The sequence below is a fragment of the Crinia signifera genome, chromosome 7 (assembly GCF_055691185.1).
Source record: "Crinia signifera chromosome 7, ASM5569118v1, whole genome shotgun sequence".
NCBI classification, from domain to species: Eukaryota; Metazoa; Chordata; class Amphibia; order Anura; family Myobatrachidae; genus Crinia; species Crinia signifera.
The window spans coordinates 8,643,817-8,660,004 of NC_139223.1; the positions used below are offsets into that span (position 1 = coordinate 8,643,817).

A 16,188-nucleotide genomic window follows, 5' to 3' on the forward strand; every position below is an offset into this window, starting at 1 on the left:
CCCCTCACTCTCAGGACACGTGTAATGCAGACAGTCCCGGTATCCCCTCACTCTCAGGACACGTGTAATGCAGACAGTCCCGGCGTCCCCTCACTCTCAGAACACGTGTAATGCAGACAGTCCCGGTGTCCCCTCACTCTCAGGACACGTGTAATACAGACAGTCCCGGTGTCCCCTCACTCTCAGGACACGTGTAATACAGACAGTCCCGGTGTCCCCTCACTCTCAGGACAAGTGTAATGCAGACAGTCCCGGCGTCCAGAGCCGAATTTCCCATTAGGCACGTGAGGCACCGGCCTAGGGGCGGCACATGTTTGGGGGCGGCACTTGGATGCCTGTGATAGTACTGTAAGCCAAAAATGTACCAATAACTGCAAAATATCCACTGTACTGTACTATATTCCATCTTAAATAGAGTGTAAATGGATAGGACATGCAGATACTGCCCCCTATAAACTGTCCTACTTAGTAAACAATCCCTAAATCCGCCCCTGCCGGCGTCCCCTCACTCTCAGGACACGTGTAATGCAGACAGTCCCGGTGTCCCCTCACTCTCAGGACACGTGTAATACAGACAGTCCCAACGTCCCCTCACTCTCAGGACACGTGTAATACAGACAGTCCCGGCGTCCCCTCACTCTCAGGACACGTGTAATACAGACAGTCCCGGCATCCCCTCACTCTCAGGACACGTGTAATACAGACAGACTCGGCGTCCCCTCACTCTCAGCACACGTGTGATACAGACAGACTCGGCGTCCCCTCACTCTCAGCACACGTGTGATACAGACAGTCCTGGCGTCCTCTCACTCTCAGTACACGTGTAATACAGACAGCCCCAGTGACCCTTCAATCTCAGGACTGCGTGTGATACAGACAGTCCCGGCGTCCCCTCACTCTCAGGACATGTGTAATACAGACAGTCCCGGCATCCCCTCACTCTCAGGACACGTGTAATACAGACAGTACCGGCGTCCCCTCTCTCTCAGGACACGTGTTATATAGACAGTCCCGGCGTCCCCTCACTCTCAGGACACGTGTAATACAGACAGACTCGGCGTCCCCTCACTCTCAGGACACGTGTAATACAGACAGACTCGGCGTCCCCTCACTCTCAGGACACGTGTAATACAGACAGTACCGGCGTCCCCTCTCTCTCAGGACACGTGTAATACAGACAGACTCGCGTCCCCTCACTCTCAGGACACGTGTAATACAGGCAGTCCCGGCGTCCCCTCACTCTCAGGACGCGTGTAATACAGACAGTCCCGGCGTCCCCTCACTCTCAGGACACGTGTAATACAAACAGTCCCGGCGTCCCCTCACTCTCAGGACACGTGTAATACAGACAGTCCCGGCGTCCCCTCACTCTCAGGACACGTGTAGTACAGACAGTACCGGCATCCCCTCACTCTCAGGACACGTGTAATACAGACAGTCCCAACGTCCCCTTACTCTCAGGACACGTGTAATACAGACAGACTCGGCGTCCCCTCACTCTCAGGACACGTGTAATACAGACAGTACCGGCGTCCCCTCTCTCTCAGGACACGTGTAATACAGACAGACTCGCGTCCCCTCACTCTCAGGACACGTGTAATACAGACGGTCCCGGCGTCCCCTCACTCTCAGGACACGTGTAATACAGACAGTACCGGCGTCCCCTCTCTCTCAGGACACGTGTAATACAGACAGACTCGCGTCCCCTCTCTCTCAGGACACGTGTAATACAGACAGTCCTGATGTAACAATGAAGGTTCTTTCCGTTCTTTGTACAGATTCCAGGAATAAACAGCAGCAGCAGCAGCGGTCGGAGGAGAGATAAGGTACAGATGCGCACAGCGTCTATTCCCGGCTGCTTAGCAGCCGACAGGGTGGACTCCCAACAGCACCCCCTCACCGCGGGACACTGCCGGCCGCGGGTGGGACAGCGGGACAGGCACCTGATAATCGGGACTGTCCCGCTAAAATAGGGACTGTTGGGAGGTATGCACTGGATGGGTGTTGTCACTGTGATGCACAGTGGCCCTTATTCAGATCTGATCGCAGTACAAATTTGTTCTCAAAATGGGCAAAACCATGTGCGCTGCAGGTGGGGCAGATGTAACATGAGCAGAGAGAATTAGATTTGGTTGAGTTATTTTGTTTCTGTGCAGGGTAAATACTGACTGCTTTATTTTTACACTGCAATTTAGACTTCAGTTTCAACACCCCACCCAAATTTAACTCTCTCTGCACATGTTACATCTGCCCCACCTGCAGTGCACATGGTTTTGCCCATTTTGAGAACAAATTTGTACTGCGATCAGATCTGAATAATACCCAGTGTGTGGTGGTTGCCATACCAAAATAATCCTCCTCGCTATCAGCATCTCAGTACCAGCAGATAGTGATTAGGAAATCATTTATTAAAGTATTTTTTCTAGCACAAATTACAGATTGTGAAATATTTGTTTTCTATTTTTTTATTGCTTACATTGTATTTTATGTTTTTGGAATTATTTTTGTAACGGTCACAGTGACATCACAGCTGTGTGGTGGAATGCAGTGCTCGCTGGTGATGTGGTAAGGTCACCGCCAGTCAGTGTCACCAGCGGGCGAGTATCCCCCAGCTGCCCCAGCGATAAGGGCCAACATACAATGCATTGTTAATTATATCTATATATCCTAGCCCTCAGTGGGGTCACCTTGCAGTCAGGCTGAGTTGCCGGTTCCCATGTCAAATTCATAACATGGGTTTCTATGGAGCTGGGCAGAGCCAATCAGTCGCAGAGCTCCCCAGGAGCCTGCTCCTGAATGGCTGAGGGAGGACGTCACTGGGGATTCCCACATTCTCAGGGAGGGGCTCCAAGTGTCAACACATTTGTGGCTGCTCAGACTGCTGGAGCCGGGCATTAGGTTTGCTACAAGGAAAGAAGAAGCTGCGACCAGCCAGGGTGATCAAGATTTGGCCAGGGGACCTTATGTTAAAAGTGTTCCCCAGCTGTGGCATGACACTGCTGGCTATTTAAGCACCGGTGCTGGTTTCCAAAATATGGGGGACCCCTACTCCTTTTGTTCCCTGTATTTTGTGAACCAGGACTGGGCCAAGAGACTAGTGCTGGTTATAGAAATACAGGTGGACCCCATGTCATCCCCCCCCCTGTATTACTGCAACCAGGACCGGCTTACTGAGCCTGGGGCTGGTTATAGATGGGCAGGGGGACCCCACAATGTTTTTTTTTTAAATTGTTTAATTATTTTTCTATCCTTTTTTTCACAGAGAAGCATTACATGGATCTGACGGATCTAACTGATACATTATGACTGATACAGTATGACTGATACAGTATGACTGATATGACTGATATGGCGGATCTAACTGATACAGTATGACTGATATGACTGATTTATTATTTATTTATTAACAGTTTCTTATATAGCGCAGTATATTCCGTTGCGCTTTACAATAGCAGACAGTGATACAACAAAACAGGGTATTTACAGACAGTCAAAATGTAGGAGGGCCCTGCTCGCAAGCTTACAATCTATAGGGAAATAGGCATTGATACATAAGGATAGATACTGTATTCTTTATTGCATCGATTCAACCAGAACGCAAGGTTCTATGACTGGTTCTGGAATTTGATAAGCTTGCCTGAAGAGATGAGTCTTCAGGGAACGCTTATAGGTTTGGAGACTTGAGGACAGTCTTATTGTGCTTGGGAGGGCATTCCACAGAGTGGGTGCAGCCCGAAGAAAGTCCTGCAGTCGGGAATGGGAGCGGGTAATGAGTGTGGATGAGAGACGCAGATCTTGGGAGGAGCGTAGAGGTTGTGTTGGATGATATTTTGAGATAAGAGAAGATATGTATGTTGGTGTAGTTTGGTTTATGGCTTTGTGTGTAAGTAAAAGAATTTTGTATTGAATACGGTAGAATACAGGTAACCAATGAAGTGACTGACAGAGTAGCTTTGCAGACGATGAACGTCTGGCTAGGAAGATTAGCCTTGCAGCTGCATTCATAATGGACTGTAGTGGTGAGAGTCTGTATTGGGGAAGGCCAATAAGGAGACTATTGCAATAATCAATGCGTGAGATGATGAGAGCATGGATTAGAGTTTTTGCAGTGTCTTGTGTAAGGTAAGGGCGACTGATATGACGGATCTGACTGATATGACGGATCTGACTGAAACAGTCTGACTTATTTGATGGATCTGACTGATATGACAGATCTGACTGATATGACAGATCTGACTGATATGATGGAACTGACTGATATGACAGATCTGACTGATATGACAGATCTGACTGATATGACTGATATGAGGGATCTGACTGATATGACTGATCTGACTGATCTGACGGATATGACGGATCTAACTTATACAGTATGACTGATATGACGGATCTGACTGATATGACTGATATGACGGATCTAACTGATACAGTATGACTGATATGACGGATCTGACTGATATGATGGATCTGACTGATATGACGGATCTGACGAAAATGACTGCTATGAGAGATCTGACTGATATGACTGATATGACGGATCTGACTGATATGACTGAAATGACGGATCTAACTGATACAGTATGACGGATATGACTGATATGACTGATATGACTGATATGACGGATCTGACTGTTATGATTAATCTGACTAATATGACTGATCTGACTGATCAGACGGATATGATGGATCTGACTGTTCTGACTAATATGATGGATATGATGGATTTGACTGATATGATGGATAAGACTGATCTGACTGATATGACTGATATGACGGATCTAACTGATACAGTATGACTGATATGACGGATCTGACTGATATGATGGATCTGACTGATATGACGGATCTGACAGAAATGACTGATATGACGGATCTGACGGAAATGACTGATATGAGGGATCTGACTGATTTGAGTGATAGGACAGATCTGACTGATATGACTGATATGATGGATCTGACTAATATGACGGATCTGACTGATATGACGGATCTGACTGTTATGATTGATCTGAATAATAAGACTGATCTGACTGATCAGACGGATATGATGGATCTGACTGTTCTGACTAATATGATGGATATGATGGATCTGACTGATATGATGGATAAGACTGATCTGACTGATATGACTGATATGATGGATCTGACTGATATGACGGATCTGACTGATATGACTGATATAATGGATCTGACTGATCTGACGGATATGACTGATATGACTGATATGACTGATATGACGGATCTGACTGATATTGAAAAATAGGGATTTGGTCAGCAGAAATGGCGCACAAAACCTATGGATGATATGTTATGAAAATCAGGATTTATATGCTGGATTTTTTTTAACCAGATAAAAATAATTTATTAAACAAATTTCATAGAAGCAGGAAAACAATCACAAACTGCACATCAAAGTGTCAGTGCAAGATGAAGTACATTGCTATTGGACGGGGGTGACAATAGATGTGTATCTCACTATTTAGGGTGGGTGAGGTGGGCTATAGTGCTATTTAGATGGAGGGTCCCCAATAGCAGAGCGGCGCACCACCGCACAGGCTTAAATAAATGATGTCACAGATGGTATCTGATTCTCCCATCAGCGTGATGGCATCCTCAAAACATGTTTCGGGTTTCAAATCCTTCTTCAGGTGTGGATCTTTTATCTGGTTAAAAAAAATCCAGCATATGGGTCCCGATTTTCATAGGTTCTGCACACCATTTCTGCTGACCTAATCCCTATTTTTCAGTATACAAACGAGTGGATGTTGCTCCCCCTTCAGATCAGCAGAGGGCTGCTTGTGAACTTTTGGACAATAGTGCGCACTGACTCCACCTAAAACTTGATCAAAGGATCTGACTGATATGACTCATATGATGGATGTGACTGATATGACAGATCTGACTGAAATGACTGATATGACGGATAAGACTGATCTGACGGATATGATGGATCTGACGGATATGATGGATCTGACTGATAAGACGGATATGATGGATCTGACTGATCAGACTGATATGACGGATAAGACTGATCTGACTGATATGATGGATCTGACGGATATGATGGATCTGACTGATAAGACGGATATGATAGATATGACTGATATGACGGATCTAATGGATATGACGGATATGATGGATATGACGGATCTGATGTATATGATGGATCTGACGGCAGGGCCGTCTTAAGAATATAATGGGCCCCATGGCAAAATAATTTGAGGGCCCCCCTCCCCTCATAACCCCCCTCCTTTCATAACCCCCCTCCCCTCACAACCCCCCTCCCCTCACCTATGTGCAGCAGCAGCGGGTGGCGGGGATCCGGGCAGCGGTGGGTGGAAAGGTCCGTCCAGGAAGTGGCAACTCAGACCTTGATGTAGTGCTTTTTGCCGCCGTGCGGGAAGCGCTGCAGATTTTGGAAAGAATGGCTGGGCGCTGATTGGCTGAGCGTCCGGCCAATCAGCATATGGCCAGTCTTTTCAAAATCAGCACAGCAGCGCTTCCTGCCCGGCGGCAGACAGCACTACATCAAGGTCTCCGCTTCCTGGACGGACCCTGCCACACGCTGCTGCCCGGGTCCCCTGCACACGCCGCCCGCTGCTCAGGTCCCCTGCACACGCCGCCTGCTGCCCGGGTCCCCGGCACACTTCGCCCGCTGCCTGGGTCCCCTCCACCCGCCGCTGCCAGGATCCCCGCTACACACCGCCTGCCGCCTTTCCCTAGGACAGTGCCATCTTCTCCATTGTGGTGGGCCCCTACTATCCTTGGGCCCCTGGGCAACTGCCCATTAAGCCCAATGGGAAAGACGGCCCTGTCTGACGGATATGAGTGATATGATGGATATGATGTATCTGACTGATATGACGGATAGGACTGATATGATGGATATGATGTATCTGACTTATCTGACTGATATGACGGATAGGACTGATCTGACTGATAAGATGGATCTGACTGATATGATGGATCTGACTAATATGATGGATCTGACTGATATGACGGATCTGACTGATCTGACTGATATGACGAATATGACTGATATGACTGATATGATGGATCTGACTGATATGACGGATATGATGGATCTGACTGATATGACGAATATGACGGATCTGAATGATATGATGGATCTGACTGATATGACGAATATGACTGATCTGACTGATATGATGGATCTGACTGATATGATGGATCTGACTAATATGATGGATCTGACTGATATGACGGATCTGACTGATCTGACTGATATGACGAATATGACTGATCTGACTGATAAGACGGATATGACTGATCCGTGCAATACTTCACGCTCGTCCGTATTTGGCTGCCGGTAAACTCGGCAGCCAAATACGAATGACTTCACCATTGGAAAATACGAATCCTGAGAATTTGGATGCTTAGTAAATTTTCTCCGGTGGTATTTTCCGGCCGATCACGGCCGATCCCTCTTGGGCCTTTCTTAATAGATTTCCCCTTGAATGTAGAATATCAGGATATGCCCAGAGATTAGACTGAGGGCAGGATATCAGGATATGCCCAGAGATCAGACTGAGGGCAGGATATCAGGATATGCCCAGAGATCAGACTGAGGGCAGGATATCAGGTTATGTCCAGAGATCAGACTGAGGGCAGCATATCAGGATATGCCCAGAGATCAGACTGAGGGCAGGATATCAGGTTATGCCCAGAGATCAGACTGAGGGCAGGATATCAGGATATGCCCAGAGATCAGACTTCACTGAGGGCAGCATATCAGGATATGCCCAGAGATCAGACTGAGGGCAGGATATCAGGATATGCCCAGAGATCAGACTTCACTGAGGGCAGCATATCAGGATATGCCCAGAGATCAGACTGAGGGCAGGATATCAGGATATGCCCAGAGATCAGACTGAGGGCAGCATATCAGGATATGCCCAGAGATCAGACTGAGGGCAGGATATCAGGATATGCCCAGAGATCAGACTGAGGGCAGGATATCAGGATATGCCCAGAGATCAGACTGAGGGCAGGATATCAGGATATGCCCAGAGATCAGACTGAGGGCAGGATATCAGGATATGCCCAGAGATCAGACTGAGGGCAGCATATCAGGATATGCCCAGAGATCAGACTGAGGGCAGGATATCAGGATATGCCCAGAGATCAGACTGAGGGCAGCATATCAGGATATGCCCAGAGATCAGACTGAGGGCAGGATATCAGGATATGCCCAGAGATCAGACTGAGGGCAGGATATCAGGATATGCCCAGAGATCAGACTGAATGTAGAATATCAGGATATGCCCAGAGATCAGACTGAGGGCAGGATATCAGGATATGCCCAGAGATCAGACTGAATGTAGAATATCAGGATATGCCCAGAGATCAGACTGAGGGCAGGATATCAGAATATGCCCAGAGATCAGACTGAAGGCAGGATATCAGAATATGCCCAGAGATCAGACTGAGGGCAGGATATCAGGATATGCCCAGAGATCAGACTGAGGGCAGCATATCAGGATATGCCCAGAGATCAGACTGAGGGCAGGATATCAGGATATGCCCAGAGATCAGACTGAATGTAGAATATCAGGATATGCCCAGAGATCAGACTGAGGGCAGGATATCAGAATATGCCCAGAGATCAGACTGAGGGCAGGATATCAGAATATGCCCAGAGATCAGACTGAGGGCAGGATATCAGGATATGCCCAGAGATCAGACTGAGGGCAGCATATCAGGATATGCCCAGAGATCAGACTGAGGGCAGGATATTAGGATATGCCCAGAGATCAGACTGAGGGCAGGATATCAGAATATGCCCAGAGATCAGACTGAGGGCAGGATATCAGGATATGCCCAGAGATCAGACTGAGGGCAGGATATCAGAATATGCCCAGAGATCAGACTGAGGGCAGCATATCAGGATATGCCCAGAGATCAGACTGAGGGCAGGATATCAGGATATGCCCAGAGATCAGACTGAGGGCAGGATATCAGGATATGCCCAGAGATCAGACTGAGGGCAGCATATCAGGATATGCCCAGAGATCAGACTGAGGGCAGGATATCAGGATATGCCAAGAGATCAGACTGAGAGCAGCATATCAGGATATGCCCAGAGATCAGACTGAGGGCAGCATATCAGGATATGCCCAGAGATCAGACTGAGGGCAGGATATCAGGATATGCCCCGAGATCAGACTGAGGGCAGCATATCAGGATATGCCAAGAGATCAGACTGAGAGCAGCATATCAGGATATGCCCAGAGATCAGACTGAGGGCAGCATATCAGGATATGCCCAGAGATCAGACTGAGGGCAGCATATCAGGATATGCCCAGAGATCAGACTGAGGGCAGGATATCAGGATATGCCCAGAGATCAGACTGAGGGCAGGATATCAGGATATGCCCAGAGATCAGACTGAGGGCAGCATATCAGGATATGCCCAGAGATCAGACTGAGGGCAGGATATCAGGATATGCCAAGAGATCAGACTGAGAGCAGCATATCAGGATATGCCCAGAGATCAGACTGAGGGCAGCATATCAGGATATGCCCAGAGATCAGACTGAGGGCAGGATATCAGGATATGCCCAGAGATCAGACTGAGGGCAGCATATCAGGATATGCCAAGAGATCAGACTGAGAGCAGCATATCAGGATATGCCCAGAGATCAGACTGAGAGCAGCATATCAGGATATGCCCAGAGATCAGACTGAGGGCAGCATATCAGGATATGCCCAGAGATCAGACTGAGGGCAGGATATCAGGATATGCCCAGAGATCAGACTGAGGGCAGGATATCAGGTTATGCCCAGAGATCAGACTGAGGGCAGGATATCAGGATATGCCCAGAGATCAGACTTCACTGAGGGCAGCATATCAGGATATGCCCAGAGATCAGACTGAGGGCAGGATATCAGGATATGCCCAGAGATCAGACTGAGGGCAGCATATCAGGATATGCCCAGAGATCAGACTGAGGGCAGGATATCAGGATATGCCCAGAGATCAGACTGAGGGCAGGATATCAGGATATGCCCAGAGATCAGACTGAGGGCAGGATATCAGGATATGCCCAGAGATCAGACTGAGGGCAGCATATCAGGATATGCCAAGAGATCAGACTGAGAGCAGCATATCAGGATATGCCCAGAGATCAGACTGAGGGCAGCATATCAGGATATGCCCAGAGATCAGACTGAGGGCAGCATATCAGGATATGCACAGAGATCAGACTGAGGGCAGGATATCAGGTTATGCCCAGAGATCAGACTGAGAGCAGGATATCAGGATATGCCCAGAGATCAGACTGAGGGCAGCATATCAGGATATGCCAAGAGATCAGACTGAGAGCAGCATATCAGGATATGCCCAGAGATCAGACTGAGGGCAGGATATCAGGATATGCCCAGAGATCAGACTGAGGGCAGCATATCAGGATATGCCCAGAGATCAGACTGAGGGCAGGATATCAGGTTATGCCCAGAGATCAGACTGAGGGCAGGATATCAGGATATGCCCAGAGATCAGACTTCACTGAGGGCAGCATATCAGGATATGCCCAGAGATCAGACTGAGGGCAGGATATCAGGATATGCCCAGAGATCAGACTGAGGGCAGGATATCAGGATATGCCCAGAGATCAGACTGAGGGCAGCATATCAGGATATGCCCAGAGATCAGACTGAGGGCAGGATATCAGGATATGCCCAGAGATCAGACTGAGGGCAGGATATCAGGATATGCCCAGAGATCAGACTCAGTCAGGGTATCAATATATACCAGATAATCACACACAGCACTAAGAGCCAGATGTATCAAGCTTAAAAAAAGTGATAAAATGGAGAGTGATAAACAGCCAGCCAATCAGCTCCTAACTGTCGTTACAGGCTGGGTTTGAAAAATGACAGGGAGGAGCTGATTGGCTGGTTGTTTATCACTCTCAATGTCACACTTTTGAAGCTTGATCCATCTGGCCCAGAGAGGGAAGAGATGTGACCTCACTAGTTACCAAAGCCAGGAATTTATGACACATTTGTTTTTGTTATTTATATTCTGCACATTTAATGTATCACAGTCTGATAAACAATATGTCATATTTATTATCATGTTGTAACTTTTCTGTATTAGGTCAGAACAGTGCTGACGCTGATGGTACTTCCACCTTCTCTGCTTATATGGTGGCATACATATCTCACACCAGATCCCATACATGTGAGTATCTTCCGAATATAAACACCAACTTTACTTCATAGACCCCCAAATCTGTGCTGCTGGGTCCCCAGCTCCCGCCCAGTGCAGGCACATGTGCATTGGGTACAAATTCCAGAGAACGTGCCCGTCTCGGCTCTCGGCTGCCCAGCGAGCACTGGGAGGAAGACAATAGGGTGCCTGACTACAGATATGTAGGTACCAGTTAGCTGACCTGACCACATTCCCTGGAGAAGGCAGCGCCCAGCATGTACGCAAGATCCACCTCCGACCATGTGTGTTCGGGCAGGTGTGCATGAACCCCATCAGTGTCGGCGCACCATTACTGAGCTTCGCACCCCTGCTCCATCTCTCCGCTTAGTGGTGAAACTTGTGGGTTGTGAGCCCAGGTGCAAAAATATACTTTGGGCCCCCATACTCCACCCCAACCCTAGTTCCCAATATGCAAAATGGCCGAGGGTGACATGGAGAGTCCGAGGGTGACAGGTAGAGGCAGGGGAAGGCAGAGAAAAAAAAGTGGGGGCAGGAAGAGGGTAATATGGGGAGCAGTGGGCCCCTAAGGGTGGTTTTGCCTCTGTCTCTGCCCATACATTGATACTGTGCAGTTCCGCATGGGGGCGTAAGCAGCACATCTGGGAGACGCAGGTCAATGTCATGTGAAATACTCTGCGCAGCCTGGCGTAGTACTGACTGACCCCCTTCTCTTTCCATACTCAGCTTATGCTGTCCGGACTCTGGGCCGCAGTGTGCGGGACGACTCTCTGCGCCAGGCCGTATACACCGCCACTAGGCATTGTGAGTATATTGTGTGACTGAAGGTTGAATGTGTAATATAATAATAATAATAATAATAATAATGTGGATTTTAGTTAATATACGATAATAAATATGATATTTTCCAGTATATGTAAAGTGGCGACATGCAGTATTAGGTAACTTTAAGTTATAGGGACGGTGATACATAGATAGATAATACACCATCTAAATACTGCCTAGGGATGGCCATCAACCATCGATGATTTGAAATCATCGATGGTTCATGGCCGATGTTGAATACTTTTGCCATCGATGGGGGAGAACCAGATGGTTTCCCTCCATCGATGGAACAGCATAACAATGTTTTGCTTTTTTTTTGGTAAGTGCCGGGGCACGGAGCATAGCTCCGCCCCGGCACCCGCGAAGCCCCGCCCCTGTGTTTTGATTGGCCCACAGGCCAATCAATCAAACACAATGGATGACCATTGATATATAAAAATATCGATGGTCATCCATTGCATAGTTTAACACTATCGATGGCCTGTTGCAGAATTGCCATTGATGGCAACCATCAATGGCAATGGCAACGATGGCCATCCCTAATACTGCCAATTGCCCACTCTGAAGTGCAGACACAGCTTTTGGTGTATTACGCATGTTGCCTGGGCTAACATCAGAAATTGGGGGGCCCAGGACACACAGTTTAGGGAGGGCCCCTCCTTCCTGGGATGGATCTGTGCCACCGACTGATTGTAGCTGGAGCATCAGGTGGTAGCAATGTGGAGACCGTGCTGGTAGCATTTCACATATGGAGCCGGCCATGAGCCAATTGGAGCTTGCGGACCAACCAACTGCTGTGGCAGCTCCTGATTGGCTGCTGAACCGCGATTGGCTCACTAACGGCTCCTGTGATTCAGGAACAGTGTAAGAACAGCGACTCTGGATGGACAGGTATTCCCTCCTCTGGAGTACTGATGCTCCAGGTACTGTGGGTATAGGGGGCGATAGAGAGTTGGGTGATCACAGGCGGCCAGTCTGATCATTAGCGCCTATGTTGTATTTCAGTGTAAGGTTGTCTCCTTCGCGGTGACCCTGCTCAGCGCCTACGATGCTTACCACAAACCCAGCATCTCCAACGTGAGTATGAGGTGCTTATTCTGCCATCTATACCTGTATTTCCTCCACCTTCATTACCCAGTGCCAACACTAAATAATGTCCCCTTTCCCCCTCCATAGACATTGTACAAATATAACCCTTGTGCTCACCAAAGGTGCTTGTGTGCCCCAAAATGGGGTGTGACCTTTCTGCAGGGTGTGTGGTCTAACTGCAATGGACTTGGCGATTGTACTATATTATGCCACACACATTAATGCCCTTTGTTCTATATAATTCCCCACACAGTAATGCCCCTTGCACCATATTATACACCACACAGTAATTCCCCTTGTACTATATTATGCCCCACACAGTAATGCCCCTTGTACTATATTATGCCCCACACAGTAATGCCCCTTGTACTATATTATGCCCCACACAGTAATGCCCCTTGTACTATATTATGCCCCACACAGTAATGCCCCTTGTACTATATAACTCCCCACACAGTAATGCCCCTTGCACCATATTATACACCACATAGTAATGCCTCTTGCACCATATTATACCCCACACAGTAATTCCCCTTGTACTATATTATGCCCCACACAGTAATGCCCCTTATACTATATTATGCCCCACACTGTAATGCCCCTCGCACCATATTATACCCCACACATGAATGCCCCTTGTACTATATTATTCCCCACACAGTAATGCCCCTTGCACCATATTATACCCCACACAGTAATGCCCCTTGCACCATATTATACCCCACACAGTAATGTATCTTGCACTATATGCCCCACACAGTAATGCCCCTTGCACCATATTATTCCCCACACAGTTAATGCCCCTTGTACCATATTATGCCCCACACAGTAAATGCCCCTTGCACAATTTTATGCCCCACACAGTAAATGCCCCTTACACCATATTATGCCCCACACACTTAATGCTACTTGCACTATTTTATGCCCCACACAGTAAATGCCCCTTGCACCATATTATGCACCACACAGTAAATGCCCATTGCACCATATTATGCACCACACAGTAAATGCCCCTTGCACCATATTATGCCCCACACAGTAAATGCCCCTTGCACCATATTATGCCCCACACAGTAAATGTCCCTTGCACCATATTATGCCCCACACAGTAATGTCCCTTGCACCATATTATACCCCACACATGAATGCCCCTTGTACTATATTATTCCCCACACAGTAATGCCCCTTGCACCAGATTATACCCCACACATTAATGCCCCTTGCACCATATTATACCCCACACAGTAATGTCTCTTGCACTATATGCCCCACACAGTAATGATTCTTGCACCATATTATTCCCCACACAGTAAATGTCCCTTGCACCATTGTATGCCCCACACAGTAAATGCCCCTTACACCATATTATGCCCCACACAGTAAATGCCCCTTGCACCATATTATGCACCACACAGTAAATGCCCCTTGCACCATATTATGCCCCACACAGTAAATGCCCCTTGTACCATATTATGCCCCACACAGTAAATGCCCCTTGCACCATATTATGCCCCACACAGTAAATGCCCCTTGCACCATGCTATGCCCCACACAGTAAATGCCCCTTGCACCATATTATGCCCCACACAGTAATGTCCCTTGTACCATCTTCTCCCTAGTAGTACAGTGCTTGTCTCTTCCCCATCCTGTCGCTGCCTGTTCCCCCATGCAGTGTAGCGCGTATCGGTAGTGAGTGAGTACATTGTCATTTACACTATGTGCGCTCTCGCTGTGTGTGTTACAGGCTACTCTCTCAGTCCTGTGGGTCACAGCTTGCTCCAGACATATATTCCCTGGCTTCTATCGGAAACGCGCAGTGGTGAGTATTGTGCTGTATACTGCAGGGAAGCCCCAATGTCTATGAGATACTATACAGTATACATATGTATATAAGAGGTACCGCAGAAGATGGGGACACATTTATACACATGTATCTGCTAGTGACAGACACCTCTATCATATGTACTCATAGGGGTACATGTACTAAGGTGGGAGTTCTACTGAACATAGCAACCAATCAGATTATATATAATGGGCGAGATGTCATAGGGTGCGATTTTGTTAGTAAAAAAAAAATCGCACCAAATCGCACCTTTAAAAATCGCATTTTTTGCCGCGAATTCACATATGTAATGAGATGCAAATTTGCGGCAAAAAGTGCGATTTGCCGCGATTTCGGGCGATTTTTAGTCATGAAAATGTGCGCATTTTCAGTCATGAAAATGTGCGCATTTTCAGAAATGCTATTTTCTGCTAAAGAAAAAAAGTAAAAAAAAAAAACGGCGTGGGGTCCCCCCTCCTGAGCATAACCAGCCCCGGGCTCATTGAGCCGGACCTGGTTCCAAAAATACGGGGGACAAAAAGCATAGGGGTCCCCCGTATTTCTGAAACCAGCCCCGGACTCTTGAACCGGTCCTGGTTCCAAAAATACGGGGGACCAAAAATCTGGGGGTCCCCCGTATTTTGAAACCAGCACCGGGCTCCAACAGCCCGCGGTATCATGCCACAGCCGGGGGACACTTTTTATACAAGGTCCCCCGGCCGAAACATGAGCACCGTGGCTGGTCAGCCTTGGACGGGGTACCTGGAGGAGTGGGGTCCCCCCCAATAAAGGGGTCCCCCCCCAGGCTTCACCCGTCCAGGGCTGAAGCCCGGGGCTGTCACCGGCGTCCATGGCCAGTGGACGCCGGCCTGATCGGGTTAAATCGTTCATACGTTACATTGCTTTTTACCGGAGAACTACAAGTGCCAGCAGACCTCTCCCGGATGCTGGGACTTGGAGAACCACAAGTCCCAGCATGTGGGGCATTAATGGGCCCGCTGAGACTTGTAGTCCACCTGTAAAAAGAATGTTTATTAAAAAAACACACAGAAAAGTACAAGTTTATTACATACACATTCACCTCACTTTTACACCATCATACTTACCATTCCTGGATCCAACGCTGGTCTGGCTGCTTCACAGCCGGCTCCCCCCACACTGACAGGCAGCGCGGAGAACCGGCTTTCACCGCTGCCTCTGACAGCTTCTGTAGAGCGCGATTGGCTGAGCTACTGTATGCGTCTCCATGGAGACGCAT

General features: G+C 48.0%; 1 protein-coding gene across 2 annotated transcripts in view; it reads left to right on the top strand.

Moving 5' to 3' along the window:
- The window catches only part of LOC146019738 (uncharacterized), a 76,048-nt gene that overhangs the window by 37,330 nt on the left and 22,530 nt on the right, over positions 1-16,188 (top strand). For both annotated transcript variants that reach the window (XM_083152252.1, XM_083152253.1), the window contains 5 exons: positions 1,779-1,826; positions 11,123-11,206; positions 11,921-11,998; positions 13,025-13,096; positions 14,853-14,927. In XM_083152252.1, the coding sequence (XP_083008378.1) occupies positions 1,779-1,826; positions 11,123-11,206; positions 11,921-11,998; positions 13,025-13,096; positions 14,853-14,927 (357 nt within the window). The remainder of the gene's footprint in view (positions 1-1,778; positions 1,827-11,122; positions 11,207-11,920; positions 11,999-13,024; positions 13,097-14,852; positions 14,928-16,188) is intronic.